Below are 25,234 nucleotides of genomic sequence, written 5' to 3' on the forward strand. Positions count from 1 at the left end.
GGGCCCCGCGGCGGCGTACCTTCCGACTCGCAGAGCCATCGCTGTCGCCTTCATCCCTGAAGCGGGGCCCGCTCTGGACGCTCCGCAGCAGGTACGACGGTGCAAGGCTGGAGGAGGCAGAGCTGGACGAGCGCAGGTCCGGCCGGGGCGGCGGCTCGAAGTCCGGGCCGATCGCCGGTGCCGCCTGGGCTTGCGCGCCGGGAGGAAGGCGCATCGAATACAGCGGCGGTCCACCATCTGGGCTCCGCCGGACTCGCTGCGCGGACGGGACGGCGGACCGGAGCACGGACTGAACAGCGTGGGCAGCTCCGCCAGGCGGAGCTCGCAAACCTACTGACTCTTCAAACGGCCGCTTCGGCGCCTGCAGCTACTACGCAGCCGCCGGAGACGTTTCCTGCGCGCGCGCCCAGTGGCTACCTGCCCCGCCGAACCGCTCCCTCATTGGCTTCCAGTGCTGTCAGTCGGGGGAGGGCCTGAGCCATGTTCCCCGCGCTCACTGGCCGCGGCGGCCTTTCGAGATGTTACTTTTACAAAGGCAATGTGCTATAAACAATGTTTTCCCTTCTATTTATTTTTCCAGTCAGCTCACACAATACACTTCTTGTTACTGAGAGCACCAGTAGGGAAGCTCACTGTAATTAAAAGATTGATCTTCTGGAAACAATGCTTAATAACAGGCACAAAAAACTGTGAGTAATTCTGCATTTTAAAACACTGTCCTCAAGTTAATTTAACCTGAGCTGATTGTGCACCACATGGAGAGTCTAGAATCAGTATCTACAGGCTGAAATCAATGGACCACAGAGAAGAGGAGACAAACTCCAATTGGCCACTTCATTGAGATCAGGGGAGCCTTGTGATAAAAAAATCAGGTGAACACACATTTGATATGCTCCAGATGATAACAGTTCAGAGTTGCAATGGGAATTTTTTGTATTTTCTGTGTTCTCTAAAGGAAAAGTCTATCTTTATGCACATATGCACATATATTAATGTGTGTGCAGCAGGTATAGTGGGAAAAACACTTGGTATCTTGAAAAGACAAAAATAAAAGTGGTTCTCGGCAAAAAAAAAAAAAAACAAAAAAACTCAACAAACTATTAGCACACCAAATTCAAAAATACATCAACAGGATCATATACCATGACCACGTGGGATTCATCTCAGTGATGCAAGGATGGTAAAACATTCGATAATCGATCAACATCATCCAGCACATGAACAAAAAGGAGGACAAAAACCACATGATCACGTCCACAGATGCTGAAAAAACATTAGACAAAATTCAACATCCATTCATGATAAAAACTCTCAACAACATGGGTATACAGGGCAAGTACCTCAACATAATAATAAAGGCCATATATGACAAGCACACAGCCAACACCATACTTAACAGCAAGCAGCTGAAAGCTTTTCCTCTGAGATAGGAAACAAGACAGGGATGCACACTCTCCCCACTGTGATTCAACACAGTACTGGAGGTCCTAGCCACGGCAATCAGACAAAACAAAGAAATATAAGGCACCCAGATTGATAAAGAACAAGTCAAACCGTCACTATTTGCAGATGACATGATATTGTATATAAAAAAACCCTAAAGACTCCACTCCAAAACTACTAGAACTGATATCTGAATTCAGCAGAGTTGCAGGATACACAATTAATACACAGAAACCTGTTGCTTTCCTAGACACTAACGATGAAGTAGCAGAGAAATCAGGAAAACAATTCCATTCACAATTGCATCAACAAGAATAAAAATACATAGGAATAAACCTAACCAAGTAACTGAAAGACCTACCATACGCTGAGAACTACAAGACACTCTTAACAGAAATGAAAGAGGACACTAACAAATAGAAACTCATCCTGTGCTCCTGGCTAGGAGGAATTAATGTTATCAAAATGCCCATCCTGCCTAAAGCAATCTACAGATTCAATGCAATCCCCATCAAAATACCAACAGCATTCTTCAACGAACAGGACACATTTTTATGAGATAAAAGGCACAGCATTTCATCAGGAAAAAGCGTGAAGCGTAATCTCCTACCTTGCGGTGCTGAGCATCGGGGTCCATGGCACTGACGACGTTGGACGCACACATCGAGCGAGTAAAGGAAGTAAAGAGCACCCTTGCCTCACCCAGAGGCTGGGGCGGCCTGGAGAAGCAGGCTGGAAGTCAGGCAGACAGAAAGAGAGACACTCCTCGTGGATACTCAGTCGGGCTGTCGGGGTCTGATTCCAGACACGCAGGCCTTTGAGAAGCCGCTGAAGCGTAGCCTCAGCCGAGACTCTCGGAGGTGTCCACGGCCTTCCTCAGTCCCTCGCATCCAGGGAGATGCCTCTGAAGGGGAATCCTGGCCTCCACTCAGGTGACTTTCCCGGCTCCCAAGGGAGACGGGGGATCCACTGAGGGAGATGCAGGGGAACCTGGCGCTCGAGACTTTGAGATCGGCAGCCGGGCTAGTCCCATTTAAGTGGCTGACGAGCGCCCGATGTTGTGCGCCATAGACGGCTTCCTCCTATAAGGACAGAACAGAAGGAAAAGGCAGGCTCGGATGCCTATACTCACCACCGAAGTTATCCCGGACTAGCCCCCAAAAATGATTCAGCTTCTCACACCACGAGGGTATGAAACTAGAAATAAATTATGCAAATAAAATGAAAAAGCCTTCCACCGCATGGAAGCTTAACAACATACTCCTAAATAAACAACGGATCAATGACCAAATAAAAAGAGAGATCAAGCAATATATGGAGACAAATGACAGCAATAGCTGAACAACGCAAAATCCGTGGGACAGAGACAAGGCGGTGCTAAGAGGCAAGTACACTGCAATACAGGCCTCCCTCAGGAGAGAAGGACAATCCCATATGAACAGTCTAAACTCACAACTACCACAACTAGAAAAAGAAGAATAAATGAGGCCCAAAGTCAGCAGGAGGAGGAACATAAAAAAGATTGGAGCAGAAATAAATAAAACCGAGAAGAATGAAACAACACAAAGAATCGATGAAAGCAGGAGACGATTCTTCGAGAAAATAAAGAAAATGGATAAACCCCTGGCCAGACTAACCAAGAAAAAAAGAGAGCTGCACACATAAACAGAATCAGATATGAGAAAGGAAAAATCACTTCAGAAACCACAGAAATACAAAGAATATGAGAGAATACTATGAAAAATTATATGCTAACACACTGGATAACCTACAGGAAATGGACAACTTTCTAGAAAAATGCAACCCTCCAAGGCTAACCCAGAAAGAACAGAAAATCTGAACAGACCAATTACTGGCAACAAAATTAAACTGGTCATCAAAAAACTACCTACGAACACAACACCTGAACCAGATGGCTGCACTGCTGACTTTAATCAAACATGTAGTGAAGATCTAATAGTCATCCTCTTTAAACTTTTCCAAAAAGAAGAAGAAGGAATACTTCCCAACTCATTCTACGCGGCTAGCATCACCTTAATACGAAAACCAGGCAAAGACACCACAAAAAAAGAAAATTACAGACCAATATCGCTGACAAACATACATGCAAAAATACTCAACAATCCACTTCTAGGAATTTACCCTAAGAATGCAGCAGCCCAGTTTGAAAAAGACAGATGCACCCCTATGTCTATCGCAGCACTATTTACAATAGCCAAGAAATGGAAGCAACCTCAGTGTCCATCAGTAGATGAATGGATAAAGAACATGTGGTACATATACACAATGGATATTATTCAGCCACAAGAAGAAAACAAATCCTACCATTTGTAACAACATGGATGGAGCTAGAGGGTATTATGCTCAGTGAAATAAGCCAGGCAGAGAAATACAAGTACCAAATGATTTCACTCACATATGCAGTATAAGAACAAAAATACTGAAGGAACAAGAAAGCAGCAGAATCACAGAACCCAAAAATGGACTAATAGTTACCAAAGGAAAATGGACTGGGGAGGATGGGTGGGAAGGGAGGGATAAGGGGGAAAAAGAAAGGGGGCATTACGATTAGCATGTATAATGGGGGGGGGGCTTGGGGAGGGTTGTGCAACACAGAGAAGACAACTAGTGATTCTATAGCATCTTACTATGCTGATGGACACTGACTGTAAAGGGTATGTGGGGGAGACTTGATGATGGGGGAGGTGTAGTAAACATAATGTCACTCATGTAATTGTAGATTAATCATACAAAAAATTATAACAACTGAATAATAAATAAAAATAAAAAAGATCATCTTTTAAATTTGAAGGAGGGATTAAACAATTTCCAGATAAGCAAAAGCTGAGAGAATTTAGCTTGCACCACCCGTCTCTACAGTGTATTTTGGAGGTAGTTCTATAGATGGAAGTGTTCCTAAGGTTAAATAGCTGTCATTAGAGGTAATAAAAAGGGACAGGCAAAGAGTATAGAATACCATACCTAATATATGAAGAATGAGGAGGGGAAAAAAAAAACCTTTAGATTGTGTTTGTAATAGCATACTTAAGTGAGTTAACTTAGATTCTTAGGTACTAAGGAAGGTACCCTTTACCTTTTGGTAACCACGATCCTAAAGCCTGCAATGGCGGTAAGTACATACCTATCAATAATCACCCTAAATGTAAATGGTCTGAATGCACCAATCAAAATACACAGAGTCACTGAATGTATAAAAAAACAAGACCAATGTATATACTGTTTACAGGAGATACGCTTGAAACCCAAAGACATACACAGACTAAGAGGGAAGGGACGGAAAAAGATACTTCATGCAACTAATAGGGAGAAAAAAAGTAGGTGTTGCAGTACTTGTATTGAACAAAATAGACTTTAAAACAAAGAATGTCACAAGAGACAAGGACGGACATTACGTAATGATAAAGGGGTCAATCCAACAAGAGGATATAACCATTATAAATATATAGGCACCCAACACAGGAGCACCTACATATGTGAAACAAATACTAACAGAATTGAAAGGGAAAATAGAATGCAATGCATTCGTTTTAGGAGACTTCAACACTCCACTCACTCCAAAGAACAGATCAACCAGACAGAAAATAAGTAAGGAGACAGAGGCACTGAACAACACATTAGAACAGATGAACCTTACACATGTACAGAACTCTCCACTCAAAAGCAGCAGGATACACATTCTTCTCAAGTGCACACGGAACAGTTTCAAGAACAGATCATATACTAGGCCACAAAAAGAGCCTTTTGTACCAACCAGCTTCTCAGACCACAAGGGTATGAAACTAGAAATTAATTACACAAAGACGATGAAATGGCCTACAATCACATGGAGGCTTAACAACATGCTCCTAAATAACCAGTGGCTCAATGACCAAATAAAAACAGAGATCAAGCAATAGACGGAAACAAATAACAACAATAATTCAACAAGGCAAAATCTGTGGGACTCAGCGAAGGCGGTGGCAAGAAGGAAGCATATTACACCACAGGCCTACCTCAGGGAAGGACAATCCCATATGAACAGTCTAATCTCACAATTAACCAAACTAGACAAAGAAGAAAAAGTGAGGCCCAAAGTCAGGAGGAGGGACATAATGATGATTAGAGCAGAAATAAGTAAAATAGAGAAGAATAAAACAATAGAGAGAATCAATGAAAGCAGGAGCTGGTTCTTCGAGAAAATAAACAAAATAGTAAACCCCTAGCCAGACTTACCAAGAAAAAAAGAGAGTCAACGCACATGAACAGTATCAGAAATGAGAAAGGAAAAATCACTGCGGACACCACAGAAATATGAAGAATTATGAGAGAATTCTATGAAAAATTATATGGTAACGAAGTGGAGAACCTAGAAGATGGTCAGCTTTCTAGGAAAATGCAACCTTCCACGGCTGACCCAGGAAGAAACAAAACCTGAACAGACCAATGACCGGCAAGGAAACTGAATCGGGAATCCCCAACGACAAGGACCACAGGCACCTCGGGAAAACACTTTTAATTCTGAAGGCGCGGCCTCCGGAGGCCTCTCCCCCGCCGCCCCGCCGCGGGTCCCGCCTGACCTTCTGCTCGCCCGGCCCTCGCCCTCGAGGCCGCCGCCGAGAACCTCCACACGCGGTAAGACGCCCGCGGGCCTCCCCGCCTGCGCGGCCCCGGCCCCTCCGCCTGCGGCCCCGTCCCGGCCGGCGGCGGGAGGTCGGCGGAGCGGCCCCGGTACGGGGCCAGCGAGGACCCAGCACCCGCGTCGGCCGCCCCACGACCCCGCAGGCTCCGAGCCGCCAACCGAGCACTCGCACGATCGCCCCCTCACCGGCACCACCGAGACCCCAGGCGGAGGCAGGGGTCCACGCGCCCCGTCTGGGCCCCGCCGCCACGTACCTTGCGGCCCACAGAGCCGTCGCTGTCGCCTTCACCCCTGAAGTGGGGCCCGCTCTGGACGCTCCGCAGCAGGTCCGACGGTGCACGGCTGGAGGCGGCAGAGCTGGACGAGCGCAGGTCCGGACGGGGTGGCGGCTCCAAGTCCGAGCCGATCGCCGGTGCCGCCGGGGCCTGCGCGCCGGGAGGAAGGCGCAGCCGAGCACAGCGCCGGTCCACCATCAAGGCTCCGCCGGGCTCGCTGCGCGGGCGGGACGCAGGCCGGAGGCACCCGGATACGGACGGCGGACCAGAGCACGGACTGAGCTGCGGGAGCCGCTCCTCCTCGCGGCGCTCGCGAACCTGACTCTTCAATGTGACGGCTGCGGCGCCTACAGCTACTACGCCGCCGCCGGAGATATGTTTCCTGCGAGCGCGCCCAATGGGTACCTGCTCGGCGGAACCGCTCCCTCACTGGCCTCGGGTGCGGTCAGTCGGGGGAGGGCCTGAGCCTGACTCCCCAAGCTCATTGGTGGCTACGGCCTTCATTCGGGGGCGGGCCTTCGAGGGACGCTGCACGCTCATTGGCCGCGAGAGCTGTCAGACGGGGACTTTTATTTTGTTCAATGTACTTTCTAATATTTCGAGATGACCCACGTGTTTTTATTTATTTATTTATTTTATTGTGGTGTCATTAATACAGTCACATGAGCAACGACGTGGTTACTAGATTCCCCCCATTATCAAGTCTCCCCACACACCCCATTACAGTCACTGTCCATCAGCGTAGGGAGACGCTGTAGAGTCACTACAGGTCGTCTCCGTGTTGTACCGCCCTCCCCGCGCACCCCCTGCATTACATGTGCTGATCCCGATGCCCCTCATTCCCCTTCTCCCTCCCACCCACACTTCCCAGTCCCTTTCCCTTTGGTAACTGTCAGTCCATTCTTGGGTTGAGTCCGTTGTTGTTTTGTTCCTTCAGTTTTTGCTTTGATCTTAAAGCTCCACAGGTGAGTGAAATCATTTTTTGGTACTTGTCTTTTTTCTCCTGGCTTATTTCCCTGAGCATAATACCCTCTAGCTCCGTCCATGTTGTTGCAAATGGTAGGATTCGTTTTATTCCTATGGCTGAATAATATTCCATTGTGTATGTGCACCATCTCTTCTTTATCCATTTATCAACTGATGGACACTTACTTAGGTTGATTCCATTTCTTGGCTATTGTAAATAACTCACGTGTTATTAAGTTACTTAATTTTCAAGTGACCGTAGATTTTCTAGATATCTTTCTAAAGGAACAAAAGCATCTCGTCGGCCTGGGGTGAGAGGTGGGGTCCCGGAGTGAGGGAGGATGGGCTCTGGGGTGAGGAGTGGGGCCCTAGGGGTGAGGCGTGGGGGCCTGGGGGTGAGGGATGATGGGCGCTGGGGTGAGGGGTGGGGCCCTGGGGGTGAGGCGGGGAGACATGGGGGTGAGGGGTGATGGGCCCTGAGGTGAGGGGTGGGGCCCTGGGGGGTGAGGGATGATGGGCCCTGGGGTGACGGTTGGGGGCCTGAGGGTGAGGGGTGATGGGCCCTGTGATGAGGGATGGGGGCCCTGGGGTGAGGGGCAGGGACCCACGGGGTGAGGGGTTCTCCCTGTGTAAATCCAGGGAGGGCAGATCCCAGGGCAAAATACCTTTCAAAGCGAAATCAGGCAAAGGGACAAATAATGTTTAAAAGCCATTTATTGCCTACAAGCAGTCGCCCTGCGTCTCTCTCCTGATGCAGTAGAAGAGAGCAAATACTCCCACCAAACTCTCTGGGGCAGATAAGCCCTCGTTCGCCTACGTGATTACCCACTGACGTGAAGACGGACTACTTCTCTCCACCCCTTGGAAACACCTGTTGATACGGAGATGCACTATAGCCAGGCCAAGAGATTGTGGAAATACTACAATTTTACCCACACCCTGTCTGTGGAACACGTGTCTATGGCCTCCCTGTATGTACTTAATTAAATTTTGTTACTTTTTCTCCTGTTAATCTGTCTCATGTCAATTTGTTTCTTAGACCAGGTAAGGGAACCTTGAGGGACAGAAGAAATTCTTCCTCCCACCACCAGTCAAGTAGCTATGTTTACTAAGGGCTGAACCAGGACCTCTCTCTTTTTGTTAAAAGGACCAGAATGGTGTGGAGAAAATGGAAATTACAGCCAGGATCCTTGCCTGGGTGTCACCCATTGTAGACCTGAAGTGCGTGTTTGCATGTCTATGAGATGTTTACCGAGAGGCTGGTCAGTCTTGGGAGTGTTAGGCAGAAAAATAGATAGTAGCGGGATGAGAGGGAATTAAGGTCAGTAAAGTTCACTAAAAAAGGGACTCGAAGAGCATCCTGTCCCAGGGGACTGAGGAGGAGCAGAAAAGAAAAAGTAAAAGCTAGTGAATTGGTGCAGGAATGTGTGCTTGGACCCCTGCAAGCTGCTACTTCATGTGTCTGCACCCCAGCCTCTCTCCTACCATTTCCCCTTGAAAAGCCCTGACCGCTTGTGTGTCAGGAGGACGGTGGTTCTCTAAGGCAGGAGCCTACCACTCCCTCGTTTGCTAGCAAGTCAATAAACTATTCTTTCCTTTCCTCAAAACCTTGTCACTGTCTTTCGTGATTTGGCTTAAGGGACGAGGACCGGTTTTCCGTATCAGGAGCGGCCCCCCGACCAAGTGCCCACAGTGCCGCTCCCTCGGTGTCAGAGCCCAAGGCCGAGCTGTCCTGGAGGAACGCAGAGCTCCGGCCTTCCTCCTCGCTAGCCACAGGGGACTGTGCCGGCAAGGAATTCGTGCTGTGCGGTAGCTCGAGCACAAGCCTCTAGGATTCCCTCTAAAGTACACATTGAAAGCAGTAACGCCTTCCAGGAGAGAGTACAGAAACCGGTGTCACCACCAAGGATTTGGAAGATGTCGGAGTGGTGATTCCACATACCCTTGTTGAAGTCACTCACTTGGCCTACTCCGAAAAGAGATGAATCTTGTAGATGCCAGTGCATGATTGTCAACGTAATCAGAGTGTCTCAGATTGCAGTTACTGCTGCACATGGGGCTTCATCACTTGGTCCCCAAGCACCCAGTGTGTAAGTATTGGTCAGGAAAATGCTCTTTGTTCTCTTCCTGTGAGTAAAGACCAGCAGGGCAGTTAGCTTTCAGTCGACAAGGAGAGAAAACTATCTCAGAGGCATATCAGACCTCCAGACTTAGGTTGTCATTTGGTCAGAAGGAATCTTCATTCTCCTTTTCCTTCCAGAAGACGTCACACTGGCCCATCCCATTGATGGTACTATACCGATTGGACCCAGTGATCGGGAAGTACAACTAGTCTAATCATATTGGAAGATCAGTCACGTGTCGAAAGGTGGGAAATAAATCCAACAAAAATTCAGGGGTCTTTCACCTTAGAGAAGTTTCTAGAAGTCTATCGTGTGAGCATGCCAAGCACTCCCTTCTAAGGTGATGAATAAGCTGCTGTATCTGACCCCTCTTCACTCCAAAAATAAAAAAGCATAGCATTCTGGTGGACCACCTCGGATTTCGGAGGCAACATAGACCTCATTTCCAGTGTGCTACTCTGACCCATTTACTGATTGGTCTGAAAAGCACCTAGTCTGAGAGCAGCCTGGACCTTTGGAAGGTGGATGCCAGTAGATGGCAACACCTGGAACCCCTCTCATTGCTACCCCTTCCAGGTGCACACCTGAAAATGGCCTAGCGGGGAACGGACCTGCCAAGATCACAAGGCCCGGACCCCAGCCTGACTTGCGTGCTGTTCCACGCTCCGTGCCAAGCCTGGTTGGCATTCCTCCATCTCTGAGTCTGTGAGTCACACACACGTGACACCAGCCCCCAGGAGCTGGAGGGGTCATCCATGTATCCCTGGGGATGTCCCTAGGGAGGAATGTCTGGCATGACCCTCCCTGTGCAGGCTGGGACATTGGGCAGCTCCTGGGAGGTACTATGGCTTCAGCAGGACAGGGAACTGGTGACAAAGAGCGGCCTGAGCTCAGCTCTTGTCTCCTCAGAGCTGGGACCCTGGTGTCATTGCCAAAGAGCAAGGGGAGGGATCTGGTGGAGATCTGTGTACTCATGCATGGCAAGGGCCATGAGGGTGGGCAGTCAGCAGCCCAGAGGGGCATGTGGGCATGTCTGAATGCAGGTAGGGGCCCTGGAAGTGGACCCTTGAAGAGGTGATGTCACTCAAGACACGCCCAGTAGAACCTGAATTGTGACCCGGACGGAACCCAGCTCCTGGTCGCAGACCCCAGTCCTGCTCACTTGACCGGAGGCGCTCGACAGAGCAACATGCGGTCTTGTTGTGTGGAGCCTTCTGAAGGCGTGGGAGTCAGGGAAGCCGAGACGGAGAGTCTTCCTGCTCGCTGTGGGCGTTGGCTGAGAGAACACTTCCAACGCCTCTGTCCGTGTCTCCCGAGGAGCCCCGAGGTAACACAGGGCAGCCCAGAGCGGGCCCCTCCAGGACCAGGCCACTGTGTGACCCATCCCGGGCTGACCTTTCCCCCAGCTTCTTCTGTGTGTGTGGTGGGTGTGCAGCATGGGGGGACTGAAGGCTGGGGAGGAGGGGGGCAGTCAGTGTCACAGCGCTGGTCTCATCATTCAGGACATGGAGGTGAGTGTTGGGACCAGGTACTTCCACCCACATGTTAATCCTGAGCCCGGGGGGTGACCTCTTCTTCCCCCAGGGACTGGATGTCTACGCAGATGGCCCTCTGTGCCTGGTCTCCGGGGCAGGGTTTGGGTTCCACACTGCTCCCTGCGGGGAGGTCCACGCAGCCCCGGTTGCCTCCTACCTCGTTACCAGGCTCTGGCTTTGCAGAGCTCCACCCTGGGGAGCGAGGAGGAGCTGACTGATGGATTTACCTACTCCATTTCCCTGCACCTGGGGCAGGCTGCCTACACTCCAGGACCCCACTACAAGCCTGGTAACCTGCCAGGGCCCTCCCAGGGCTGCCCCACGAGATTGGTCAACAGACCCACTCGAGAGAGCGTGGAACCTCGCTCCCGGGGGCACCCCGTGCCGCTCCTTGCTTGCATCTCACGGGGCTGGGGGCTCTCGGGTGAGGTGCAAACCTCCCTTGTCCTGGTGGTTCCTCGGTTTCCCACTGACTATCTCCCTGTTGCCCCCCTCAGCGTGAACCTGAGCCATCTGTCCATGAGACTGATGTCCCCAAGCGCAGGGTGCCCCGGACAGGAATGAGGAGGAAGGGGAGAAAGCTCACGGGACGAGTGGAACTAGCTCCAAACACCAGCTGGAGCGCACCCAAGGTCACACTCCCTCCCGAGGACGCTGACCAGCTGACCACGGGCCAGTGGCTCCCCCGGTGAGCACCCACCCCCTCCTCCTCACAGTCGGGCCTCTGCCCACAGCCCGCGGTGTGTCTTGAGTGTCCCCACATGTGTCTGAGGCTCAGCGTGCTCCTCTGACAGGCAGGGTGGTTGGCGATCAGTCTGTTACGGTGCCCATGGGTAACACGAGAGGAGCTTAGAGGGGCTCCCTGGTGCCTGGCAGTGCAGAAAGAACTGCCGGCGAAGCCGGGCCACTTTGGGGCATACTTCTCTTTACCCAATGAGAAGCCTTTGGCCTCACCCATCAGTGGCTTGGAGCCTGGCTCATTTGGAAAAGCACAAGGGAAGCAGCCTTTTGGAATGGAGGCTCACGATTCCCTGTGGCTGTACCCGGTCCTTGTCCTCATCATGGCCACACGAGGGACCTCTGGGGACAGCAGAGGGGTACCTCGGAAGGTTCGGGTAGGACTTCCTTCAGCCACAATAGGTATGAAGCACCCACTTTGTGCAGACCCTTTGGGGACACTTAGCATAACTGAGTGAAAGAAACAGACACAGTACTGGGACCCCGTCCCGTGTGGAGTCAGGCAGTCACTTCAGACGTCATCCGCAGGTCACAGCCGGGAAGCATCACGGGCGATACCCTCACCGCCTCCTCATGTAATGGGGGGCATGACAAGGGGCCAGAGGAGGATCTGAGAAAGTGAGCGTTCACTGGGCCAGGAGGGGGCACTGCCTGTGTGCACAAAATGGGTAGAGGAGGCGTGTAGGCCTTGGGGCAGGGGGCGCACAGCAGAGCCCAGCAGGTCACTCATCTTTGGATTCCCATGGGCGGGCTGACGACTGGGGACTTCCTATTCGGGAGGATGGGAGAGGATGGGGTCCCAGGACAGACGCGCAGGGTCAGGAAGGGGGAGGGGCAGGTGCCTGGACAGGCAGGGGAGTGCACAGCGGCCAGGCCCACGCAAGGGCGGACCCGGAGGGCAGTGTGGCTGGAAGGACCAGGCTTCTCACTCTGCCACCCCCCGGCCTTACCCCAGCCCCAGGATTGGATGGGCTAGGCGCCTTGCCTGGGAGCCCGAGCATGTGCCCTGCGCCATCGATGCCAGCCAGCTTTCATCCACCCTGGTGGGCCGAGTCCTCCACCACTTGGTCCAGGAGGAGCACCTGGGACCCACGGTGGCAGAGCTGGAAGGTGAGGGGCTGCGGCCAGAGGACCATGTAGGGTGGGCTTCCCGGACTGGGGTTCCCTTCAAGGCAGTGTGGGCTCTTCTGTGATTATAAGGCGCGGGGAATCAGCCCCGGGGTGACCCTTTCTCTGTGTCCTCGTCCAGACCTACGGCAGATGCACCTGGCTCCAGAGACACGGGGAGGGCCGACTTCATGGCTAGAGCCCGTCCAGGAGCTCCCTGAGACCCCTGTGCTGGAGCGACGGCCAGTGTCACCTGCTTCAGCCCCTGCAGAGCCGGAGGATGTCCCAGCAGAGGCCTCAGCCCAGGGGCCAGGCCCTGAACTGGAGCCCCATGAGCCTTCGGGCCTGGGGCCCAGGGCACTCGCTAGAATGGCACCAGGCGTGGCAGAGCCAGTTCCAGATCCAGAGCCCACCAGCCCCAGTGCTGCGAGCCCCTGGGATATTACAGGAGTGGTCTCAGGCCCCGAACTGGAGCCCCATGAGTCCTCGGGCACGGGGCCCATGGCACCTGCAGGAATGGCACAGGGCCGGGCAGAGCCACAGGTGGTCCTGGAGCCCACCAGCCCCTGTACCGTGAGCACCCGGGATTTGCCGAAGGAGGAGGAGCAGACCATCCTGGCATTTGCCCCACGCCTGGTGGCCGAGCAGCTGACCCTGATGTGTGCGGTGAGCGGAGCAGGATCTCAGGGTCGGGGGTGGGCTTTCCCTGTGTCACGGGCTGCCCCAGACCTGCCATTCCGACGTGGACTCCTGTGATCTGGGCACATGTCCCAGCTTCCCCACGGATTCAGCACGTGCCCTGGGAGACTCTCCTCACCCCTATGCCCTTACTGACCACATGGGGACAGTATGGCTGGCCCTTAGGGATCCTTACAGACCAATGAGAAGGAGCGGAGGGAAGGTGTGCAGAGCCTGGCTGGGCTGGGAGGGGCAGGGCAGGGGAGGGGTGCTCAGGGAGGTGCTGCCAGGGCCTTAGGTCCTCGGGCCATTGGCCTGGCAGGCTCCTATGGCCTCCGCACTTCAGAGGCCCCTGCCATGGACCTGACTGCGTGGGAGACACAGACACCAACAAAGGCCCTGGGTGGAGTTGTTTCAGGGGAAACTGCACCTGAGTGGGGATCGGGATCCACGGGGTGGCAGCATGAGAGGCAGATGCCCCAGGATGGCAGGGTGAGCCGCCTTGTGCCTCAGGGAAGACGTGAGTGAGGGTGCCTGTGAGCAAAGCCCCTCTGTGTCCCATCACTCTGGGGTCCTGTGCATCTGGTCCTGGGCGCCTCAGTGGACGGGGTCTGAAGTCTGGATGGCCACAAGGCTCACAGCACATCCCCAGCTGCCTGTGCCCCAGCTCTGACCAGTGACCCAGCCTGGGAACAGGGGCACCAGGGGCACAGCTGGATGACACCTCTTGTCATCCCCAGGAGCTGTACAGTAGGGTTGAACGTGGTGAATGCAAGGTCTATGTAGAGAGACATCCACTGAGGGAATCCATTGTACTCCTGAACCCCAACATCCTTAACGTCATCAAGCACTTTGGTACCACGTTTCATTTTGTCATCTCCTCCTGCCTCGGCGGCCCGAGCACGACAGCCCAGGACAGGGCCCGAGTGGTGGAGTTCTGGATCCAGGTGGCCAAGGTCTGTCATGGGACAGCCCCCGGGGTCCCCTCCTTTGCCAGCTCTCAGGATGGGTGCCTGTGGACCTGGACTAGCAGGCCCCGGGGGTGGGACAGCCATCCCTGGACCCTTCCTTGGGTTGAGCCACAGTCCTCCACCCAGGAGGGCTGCTCAGCAGGTACCAGGTGTGCTGGGCTCCCTGGGTGTGTGTCTCCTTAAGGACAGGAGTTCATGGGGGATAGAGCAGAGAAGCAGGCCACGCTCTCAGCTCTGTCTTCCCTCCCAGGAGTGTCTGTCTCTCAGAAATTTCGGGTCCTTCCGTTCCATCATCGTCGCCCTGCAGCACCCTCATGTACGTCGCCTGGAGAACACCTGGGGACATGTTTCCTGGTGGGTAGTCCTGTCCCTGGGACCGGGGCACCTGAGTGGACAGGGACACCCCTACATCTTGCGGTGTCCCTCAGTGTGCTGAGACTTCCTGGGGGGTGGCAGAGCCTAGGGGCGAGGATGGCGGGCTCTTCTGGCTCCCTGTGGGTTAGGCCAGGGGTACCCGTGCAGGAATCAGTTTCCTCCAATGTCAGGTGTGGGGTGAAGCCCATTGGAGATCTGGAGCTTGTGCTCTGCAGCAGGAGGTCTCTGCCCCAAGACAGCGACCTGGCCCAAAGCAGATTCGCCCCCGGGAGAACAGGGAATGGAGGCCCTGGGTGGAAACATGAAGCCCCCTCTGCAGGCCACAGATTTCCAGGGCTCAGGGCCGTGGTGGGAAGCCTCCTGTGGGCTAGTGGGCCTTCTAGGATCCCTGGGAAAAGGGGTCGGCCCCGAGACTCTCCGCCTGCTGGCCGCATGTGTCCCTCCTCCTCTCCCCTCCCCGTAGGAAGAGCTCCTGGATCTACAGAAAACTTAAAAAGAGGAACAAGGGGCTTAAAGGGAAGCAGCTCCTCGAGGTAAATGGGGGCTGGATGTCTGGAAGGGAGGGGTTCTTGGGGCAAATCCTCTGCTGCGCTGCGGCACAGCTTTGGGAAAGACTCGAGGAGTGCGGGGTGTGCAGGGGAAGTTGATAGGGAAAGTAGGGTCCCCCAGGCCCATGAGGGCCTCGTCTGTCTCCCTCCCTTGTTCTACTTGACTGCGGGCCTGACATCCACTGAGGACCCAGGGGACAGTCCCCCGGTCAGGGCTGGGGCTGGTGTGGCGTCGGCAGCAGGGTTGGGGCCTGTGGCTGAGCAAGGTCGGCTTCTCCCCTGGGTCCCCTGAGCCTGTCATGACCCCTCTGTGGCCTCAGGCTCCCCATGTGCACATGGAGGGTTGCCGTCAGCCTGGCGGGCGGGCCTCCCAGGTGAGCAAGGGTTCAGAGACCACAAGAAGTGCTTCAGCTTTGTGCACCCCCCTGGTCATGTGAGGGGAGCCGTGCTGATTGCCGGGTGACAGTGAGTGCTCAGGGCACCCTGGGAGGCAGAGGGGCCTCCCCTGACCCTCTCATGGCGGTGTCCATGGCCCAAGGACCCGCAGGAGTATGAGTGTGTGCCGGAGGTGGGGTTGCTCTGGGCTGAGAGCCTGCTGTAGGTGGGGATAGCGTAGGTGCCAGGGGGCTCGGGCAAGGCATCCATCCACCACGGTCTGGCTGTGGGAGGCACGTGGGAGGGGAGCATGAGCACCTGAGTGTCGTGCACCTTGCAGGACGCGAGGGCCATAGTGAGGAAATGGCACCAGTCCCCCAGGGCATCCCAGGATATGAAGAAGCAGGTGAGAGTGGGGTGGCCAGGGTCAGGGTGGTGGGGTGACCTTGTACCTGCTCCTGGTCCCACCAGCTCTGAACTGCCAGCTCTGGTGTGACCAGAAGGGGGGCGAGAGCAGCTGGGTACAGGGGGAAGTTGGAGGACAGGTGCCAGGCCCACAGGTCCTGGGAATGGCCAAAAGCCAGCCCTGGGAGGGCCCGGGAGGGGAGAGCAGGGCGAAGGGAAGGGGGGAGGCCGCACAGGGTGGTCCAAGGGAGCTGGGGGCTGCGGGTGTGGGGTTCAGGGGAGGCTCTGTGGGCGCCCCTGAGGCAGGTGGGGACTCATCACCTCCCCACCCCGGTCACACAGGGCATGATCCCGCCGCTCGCACTGATCCTGTACGACGCCTTAGAGAAACAACAGGAATATCATGTGGACGTGAGTGACCCAGCAGGGCTCAGGGGGGCAGGATGGTGGGGTTTAGCGAGGAGAGATCCCCCAGTGAGCCTGGACCTCTCAGCACCGGACCACCCCCATTCCTGAGCGTCTCCCCTCTACCCCAGGACCTGGGCTTCTTGGAGAGGACTGCCAGAAGGGCCCACCTAAGCCCCGGTCCTGGCCCCAGGGCAGGCGGGGCTGAGAGCTCCAGGGGGAAGCCTGTGGGCAGGACTGGTCTCCCCGTCAGGCCCTGCCCAGGGGGAGGGATGCTGCTCCTTCAGAGCAGGAAGCACATCGGGGGCTGGCAGTGCCTTCCCGCCTGATGCCTCAGCTCCCCAATGCAGTTCCCGCTTCTTGGTTGCCCCGAGCCCGGGCCAGACCCGGGTGCTGTTTCTGGGCAGGCCTGCCCCTTGGAGGGCCCTGGCGGTCCTCCACCTTGAGAAAGGGTGGGGACGTACCGGCCTCATTCTGGGCTCAGGGGGCTGTTTCAATGTACTTTTGCCACCTTGCTGCCTTCCAGGGTGATGGTATAAAATAGAGAGTTGAGTGCCCAGCCATGAAAGGTGAGGGATGTAGTCAAGACCCCCTGGACAGGACCTTGTCTGGGCCATCCCCTGGGTCTAACGTGTGTTGAGAGTTAAGACACGGAGAGCTCAGGAGACTAAAGGCTTTGTAAGGTGGGGGATTGGGAGGCATCAAGGCCACCTTCCTGGAGGAGGAGCTGGAGACCCAACAGTGGGAACAGGCAAGGCTGGATGGCATTGGAAGGAAGGCAGGTTTCTGTGAGCATAGATTTGGGATCATCCCAGTGCCCCACTCCTCACCCCCCTCCTCGTCTGCATCCTGTCCTTCCTCTGCCCCAGGTCACTGACTTTGTAGTGGAGCTCCTCACATACAAGTTCCTGGCCAGGCAGTATGACCTGGAGCCCAAGGAGCACTTCCTGTCCTTTTTCCGGAGAGTGAAGCTCCTGCATGAGGACCAGAGGTGAGGCTGCCAGGAGTGGGGTGTGGGCTGTATCTGCCGGCAAGCTATGGGAGAAGGGTCCCCTGCCATGGGGCTCCAGGGGCTCACAGGTGTCCCTCTGTCCTGCAGCTACGGCCTGTCCTGCCAGCTGGAGCCCCCAGGTCAGAGGGCAGGCAGAAAAGGACTGTTTAAGTGCTTCAGGTCCCTCAAGATTTAAACTTATGGGCCAGGGCCAGGTGAGTTTCTGGGCTGGGGCGATCAGCAGGGGGTGGGCTGTTCCCCAGCCTCAGGGAAGCTTTGGGCCATGCACGGCGTGGGGCGTCCTAAAGACCGGTGCGGCTGCAATCCCGCTCCACTGCCGATCGGTTGTGCCAGACTGAAGGGTGGTTCCCGGCCCCCTCTGGGACCCAGTTTCCTCCTCTGTGAGTAGGTGACGCTCAGAAGCCTTCCCGTAACAGGGACTCCCTGGGTGCTGGTGATTGACAGGACCCTCTGCACAGGGCCTGGAGCCCAGAGGGCAGTGGGGATGGGGTGGAAGCAGGATAATGGGGGGAACCCGGGATAACCTGTCTCTTCTGATCACCCGCGTGGCCCTGTAGCTGCTGTCATCGGGCCCTCGGCCCTGCTGGTGTCCTGGCTGCATGTGGAGGAGAGCTTCTTCCCCTTCGGGCAGGCGGCACCCGGCGCCCCAGGACCCCAGTCTGCCTGCTGCTCCTCCTCCTCCCGCTGCTCATCCCGAGCCTCTGCCGGGGCAGCTGCTCTGGCACTTCCTCCGTCGGCCGACTCGGGCAGCTCCCCAGGCTGCCGCTGCATCCTCAAGGACCCGTATGGAGCTGCGGCGCACCTGGCCACCTTCGTGCTGTGTCGTCCCCTCTGCTTCTGGCCCGTTGGACAGAGGTGAGCCGCCCCACCGTGTGGAGGATGTTCCCCTTTGTACAGGTGGCCTCCCGCCATGACACCAACTTGTCCCTGGGCGCCGTCAGCCACTGAGTCATAGCCACAGGGTTCCAGGAACAGGTGGGTGTTGTTCTCACGAGGCCCGGCCTTTCCCAGGATGGAAATAGACTCAGCGCAGAGCTGCGTGGGACCATGGCCTCCTGATGCCCAGCGGAGGCATCCGAGGATGCAGGGGTGGCCGACTGTCACAGGGTACCGGGACTTGCTTACAGGGGAGCTCCCTGTACAACTTCCTCCCCTCATCCCTGAGAAATAGCCTCCCCAGGTGCAGTGTGCTCTGGGTGTTGTCTCTGAGGTTTATGGTTCCTGGGGGTTGGGGTCATCCCTGTGCAGAATATAATAAATGCTGAACGGATTGCCACCACACTGCTCTTTCTTCTGAAAGCTCTGCCCCTCCTGCGGACATCCTGTGCCCCAGCCCACCCCACCCCAGCCTCAAACTCTCTGACGCATGGGGGCCCTGACCTCTGCCAGGTTGTCCTCCATGCTCTGTCCTCCCCCCATAAGGTGCTGAGGAAGAACAGGGCGCTCCAAGCCCCAGGCTGGCACAACTCAGCAACACGGGGGAGGGCTGTTCAAACAGAAACTGAACCTTATTTCCTGTCACCTGTAGATTATGATCAGACACCAAATCTTGTTCATTAGAAACCCCAGGGTGTCTCTTCACATCTTGAACACCACTGCAGATGTACCCAAGTAGATCCCAGGGCTGCAGTGCGCCAGTCTAGCACTGTCCCATTTAATGAGGCACAGCTGCTCCACACATTCCAGAAAATTCCTTTACGAAAAACTTTGAACTTGGTCTCTCAAAGCACCTCCAAGAGGTGCATGCCTTCCACTGGGGGGGCTTTGTCTGAGCCCACTTTCTCCATGCTTTACACCTCAGAGCACCCCCCAAAGCTCCCGGGTTCCCAGTCCTCCCCCATAGTGCCCCTCAGCCTCCCATCCCCAAACCAGGCTGGTCTGAGTCCCCTGGTGTCCTCCTCCTGGGTCCTGGCTGAGTGGCCTGATGTCTGTGACAAATGGCTGGGGAGGCTGAGCCGAGGCACTTGGCTCTGAATCTCCCCACACGCTCCCCCAGGACTCTCAGGATGTGTTCACCCTCCCAGGAGGGGAGGCCTGGCCTGGAGGGGAGCTCCAGGATCAGCACAAACACCCCCTTCGGGGGTTCCAGGATGGAGAGACTCTCCAGGCCTTATGCTGCAGGTGGAGCCCCAGATTGGGACTGGGGAGGCAGACGTGGGCCGTCCTGACAGCCTCAGGTGACCAGGTGACAGGAGGTAAAATCTGGACACGCAGGCCACCCCTACCTCCTTCCCCTGGCCCTGCGCACAGCACCCTCAGAGCCATCTGCCTACATGGTGGTCCCAGGGATGACCTCAGGCTCCCCAGCCACATAGGGAGGTAGGTTTGGGCAGGAGAAGGGCAGGCGGGTACCTGGCAGGGCTGTGGCACAGGTCGGACCTGTCATCCTGCACGGCCCACCAGTCTCAACCTGACACAGAAGAGCTTCTGGGCCCTAAAACAAAGCAGCAGCCCTGGGCCTGCTGGGTGGTCACTGGACCAGCGGTCCATCCTTTCACCCCAAGAACGTTTTACTATCATTTCATTGGTCACATTGAATCCGTACTGAACTTGCCCAGGGCTGAAACCCTCTGGCAGGACATTAAAAATCTTACTTCTTAACTTCCTGGGTTTCAAAATGCAATCTTAGCTTTAAGATAGAATCTTTCTTGTCTTTACCATGCTGTTTATGGCTGGGCTAGCTTGCTAAGTGAACTGTCCAGTCTGCAAATTACTTGATTAGGGGATGAAGGAGGAAAAACCGCATATAGGTAAAGTTAAAAAAAATCAGCTGGGCCTTTTAGGAGGCTCAAGTAAATCTTACACATGATTACAAACAATTAGCACAATAAAAACACGGACTACTTTCCTTCACCTGGGGAATATTACTGATCTCACTGTGTATAATGCTTAATACAGAGTTGTGATAGGGGCTTTCCTTGCACATAGTCACACTGCTCTGACTGTAATTACCCTGCCTTGCTTTTTCCAGAGGCCCCCACCCTCACCCTATTGTGTCTATGCCCAGGGTCCCTGTCTCAAGCTGAGCCTGGGCAGCGATGCAGCCATGGGAGGAGGAGACTTTGCTCGGAGATGGTGAAGATTCAGGCCTCTGCAGAGTCGGGGGGGGGGTGAGGATCTGCACCTCACCTCTGTTGGCCCCCAAGTTCTCTCCTGATGGCCCCTCTGCGACTGTGCCTGTCTTAGGTTGTTCCTCCCTTGAGGAATCTTACCCGTCTCTGGCTAGCCAGCCATCCTCCGGGGCCAATCAGGGCAAAGTGAGGCATGTCGGTGAGAGGCGACATCGGTTTTCTGTCTCCTTGGCTGCTTATGCCTCCGCGGCCTCCGTGCCCAGTACCTGCTTTAGGGATCCCTTGCCAGCCGGCACGGTCCCAGCTCAGGTAATATATTTTGAGGAACTCAGGCCATTTTTTATAACGTAACATATTTCTTCCGAAACAACACTGTAGAGAAGTTTCAGAAAAAATTTGGTTTGAGAAGGAAGGAGAAAGATCACAGAACCAGCAAACAGGAAGAAAGGTGGTAAGATTGGAAAATCCTCAGGGCAAAACACTGGGCATAGCTGGGAGCTGCACCCTTCTCTCTTTAACTGAAGTTGTAGGTGATGTTGGGTGCTGAGGGAGGCAGACTTCTGAAGGGGGGTTTTCACCCTCATTTTGGGAGCTGACCGCTGTATGATGACGTCTGACCAGCTGTGTGGGGAGCCAGCGAGGACCTGTAACAGACACGACCTCGCCCCCAGATAAGCACCGCTGCTGGCATCTAGTTCTTTGCCAGTTCAGGAGTAATAAACTATAAATAACAAAAGACTTGCCATTTACAATGGTTAAAGAGCTGAGGAGAAGTGGATCTACAATAAGACAGTGGATATAAGGATATTTGGAAATATCTGTAATATAAAATACTCAATAAAGTTTAGCATTATTCCTTTGACAGTGCTTTCCAGGTAATTACAGCTGAGATAAATGTAACCCAAATTAGCCAAATTTTCCCTAATGAGGAGAAAAAATTCCTCTGGCATGTTCCAGGGGGCCTCTGGAAAATAACAAGAGTTACTTAGAGGTAAGAGCTCCGTTCTGAATTTGGTGTTGGTGAGACAAGGGACCGTGGGTTTAGGCAGAGTAGGGTGAGGGCCTCCAGAGAAAAAGCAGAGCAAGATCATTACAGTCAGAACAACGTAACAATGTGCGAAGGAGTCCCTAGCAAAACTCTGGATAAGCATTACGCAGTCAGTCACACTAACTCTCCAGGGTGAAGATACCAGAGTAGAATATAGACATTCTTCCGTGAAATCAGTTCAAGCTCAAAAGGCCAGGAGCGACTCGGCCTGGAATGTCTGCGTGTTCTGCAGATGAAGAGTCTCTCAGCACAACCTGGGACTTCTCTGTATCAGTTAGATCATGACACTGTAAAATTTACCTTAGCTTGCAAAAAGGCCCAGCTTATTTGTAACTGTACCTATATGCTGTGTTTATTTCTCTGATCCTAACCAAGTAATCCGCAACCTGAGCAAAAGATTCATTTAGTAAACAAGCGCTATAAACATCTCAAAAAGTTAAGAAGTAAGATTCTTAACACACTTTAGCAAACAGGCAACCACCCAGCCCACCTTGGGGGCAGGCCAGGCGGTCTTAATTGACATGCTCGCAGAGGGACACTGCTATCCTGAGAAAGAATCACAGCAGCAAATTTCTTCTGTTACTCATCAAAAATGAGCATTCTGGGACCACTTAACAAGTCTGCACCTGTAGCCCTTTACCCCCATTCCTGAAAATCCTCAACTGCGCGTACATCCCCTAGACAACGAGCCAACCACGGACTCTCAGGTCCCCTGCTGGCGTGAGCTAGGAGCTCTGTCCTCTCACCTTGATTCTAAATTAAAGCCTTTAACCTTGTTCTCCTACCTTGAGTGTCTGCGAAGTTCATTCTTTGGCTCGATGAACAAGAACCCCGGCACCAAAGGCACCACGAAAAGGCAGGGACTCGTCCTCCCAGACTGGTCAAAAATTAGATACAGAGCAAAGAAAACTGAGTGTGATTACAGCGCTTTCTCAGTATGCAGAACTAACGGCCGCAGGAGGCTCACACTCCCACGAAAAGCCCGCCAACTGAATCACACCCAGTAAAATAATGAATACCCTCTGTGTGTTCCAGTTGTACTCTTCCTGTCTTCCTCCACCTCTAGTGGAAAGAGCCAAAGTGCGTATTCCCCTATCAGAGGAAGCAAAGCAGGGAATTTCACCTAAACTGAAGGAATCAAATCCCCAGGCACAGCCAAGCACCATGTCAAAGGTCACACCCCACATCTGGCCAAACAAAAATACTATTACTCTATTTGTAGCCCGAATGCATAACTGTAAAATCCAACAGCTACCAGCTGATGGAAGGCGGAAGGGGCATAAAATTCCAGTGTTTAAGCCAACACAGGCACACGGTCCTAGTGCCATTCCAGTTCGTATGCACAATAAACATGCTCCAACACGTCACTATGCTCCTGTCAGCGGCCAGGCGATGTAACTGGTGCAGCTCAGCTGGCTGCTAACTCGCTTCAGGCCAGAGTAACAGAATACCAGCCCGCGGGAACAGGGACACCACACCGGGAGAGGGGAGCCTCTGGGCAAAAGGCAGGTCACAGACGTGAAAGTATGCTTCATAAAATTCAATGTCATTTTTCAAAGTGAGTCCCTGAAAGTCCCAGGAAGCCACCCAGAAACAAGCTTAGTTAGGGCCCGTGACCCAGGGGTGTGGGCGGGGGTGTGGTGGTGTCCCCATTTCCAATCCCAGGGTGCATTCACACAGTTAAGGGGCACAAAGAACTCAGGGCAGGAACCTGCGGGTGCATTTCCTTAGATTCTGAAATACTGTCACACTTCATTTTCTCTCTCAGATTTCATTACTCCTCCTCCCAGACCTCTGCGAATGCTTATTTGAAACACAAATGGGGGCGGGCAGTGTTAACGAGGCCTAACTGGGGGCTCTGAGTGGCCAATTGCACAAGAATCCATCTCAGCTCCTGGTTTCTGAGGCTGTGTGTTTTCCTTTTTCTCTTCTGCTTTTACATACACACAGGCGCAAGTCATGGCTGGCCTAAGAACCAAAGCCAGCAGGGGCTTGTCTTTGCGTAAAGTATCTCCATAATTTTATCACAAGAAGTCAGTAGGATTTTTGGATGAATACAGTCAGCATCTGACAGAACCCAAGAACATGTCCACTATTCAGGGGAATCACACGGCACAATAACCATACGTCTCAGATCTTTTCCTTAAAACTGCAACTTAGAAAGCATGCAAGCTAAAGTTAAGGAATTCTGAAGCTGACTGACTGCCAACAGGCACCCTCCCGCGGTGTAAGGGGAAAAAAGCATTCAGCGTTAAGGCGGCATCATCCCTATCGATGTAACATTTTCTCCATTTTACTTTCTATCTATTTTGTCCCCATGGAAGGTAGTAACTTACCCATTTCCCCCACCTCCCAGCAGGGTGTCTTATAACTAAAATTTTATAGCTATAAACATACTAGTCAAACAGCTTTTTACATTTCTTCAACACTTGTTATTTCTGAAAGGACTAACTGTGAATACATCAATGACTGTGCCTTTTGATACCCCACAATAGCTCTACCTGCCTTAGCCCTTCAGGACACCACGAGCTCCTCGTCAGAAACACTCCCAGTATTTTGAAAACATTCAGTGATGTCTGTCTGCTTGGTATCAACTTCGGGTTTAATCTGTACAAATCCAACGTCCTCTGCGTCTGCTGAAACATCCCCTTATAATCTTCATTCCCATACCGGGCTTAGTCCGTAAAGATGTATTACAATGTAGAAAGCTATCAAGCGTATCGAGTATTTAGCTATGCAACCTTAGACCCGACACGGAAATTTTAAACCGTCTTTTAGAGCCAACATAACTTTCCATCAAAACTGCCCTGAATATATTTTAAGGTTGCTAACTTCAACTTCAGAATTCCTCATTTTCCAAAAACAGGAGAATTATGATCAATAACAATCTTTGTTTAAATCACTCTATTCCTAGGATGCTGGTCATGAAAGTTAAGTTTTAAACAGGCCAAGCAAAAAGCTAAATATTTTGTAAATGCCTACTATTCATATCAATTCATATTCATGCCAATTATGTAGCCTGTTCCATATATTACCAAATTCTGTATGTTAGTTTGTAATCCATTTCTTTTTTCACAAACACAAAGATACAATTTCACTGAAAAATTCGGTCTCTAATACACTATTATTTCCCTAATATGTGTAAAGTCCAAGTTCACTGTGACAATAACGTCCCCACCTATGCTTCGACTCTGTGTGTATTTCCTACATCTATCATTCAGTATTTCATACATACTTCCCTACCTGTACTTTGACTTACACATCACTCTGAGAAACTGATGCTTGCCCTATTTTCACACCTTTATGAATGCCAGCCCATCATTCCAAATTTTAAAAATAACACAGACTGAGAGATAGAAAGATGGATGTGCCGATGGACAGATGATCAATCAGGTATAATAACAATATGAAGTAGCAGAAACTAGGTGGTAGGCGTTGGAGTGTTCCATGTGGAATCCTGCCGATTTCACTGAGCATTTGAAAATGTTATGATGAAACCTTGGGAGAACAACCGCCCATT

General features: G+C 53.0%; 1 protein-coding gene across 1 annotated transcript; it reads left to right on the forward strand.

The window, feature by feature from the left end:
* The first annotated feature begins 12,495 nt into the window (after positions 1–12,495).
* Positions 12,496–16,912, forward strand: LOC140845425 (uncharacterized). The gene is made up of 8 exons (XM_073219500.1): positions 12,496–12,829; positions 12,969–13,492; positions 14,245–14,577; positions 14,726–14,829; positions 15,314–15,383; positions 16,114–16,179; positions 16,521–16,589; positions 16,715–16,912. Exons 1-8 carry the CDS (start codon positions 12,511–12,513, stop codon positions 16,910–16,912), a joined length of 1,683 nt encoding a protein of 560 aa, XP_073075601.1. The 5' UTR covers positions 12,496–12,510.
* Positions 16,913–25,234: the final 8,322 nt, after the last annotated feature.

Source organism: Manis javanica, chromosome 13 (genome assembly GCF_040802235.1).
Source record: "Manis javanica isolate MJ-LG chromosome 13, MJ_LKY, whole genome shotgun sequence".
Classification (NCBI taxonomy): domain Eukaryota; kingdom Metazoa; phylum Chordata; class Mammalia; order Pholidota; family Manidae; genus Manis; species Manis javanica.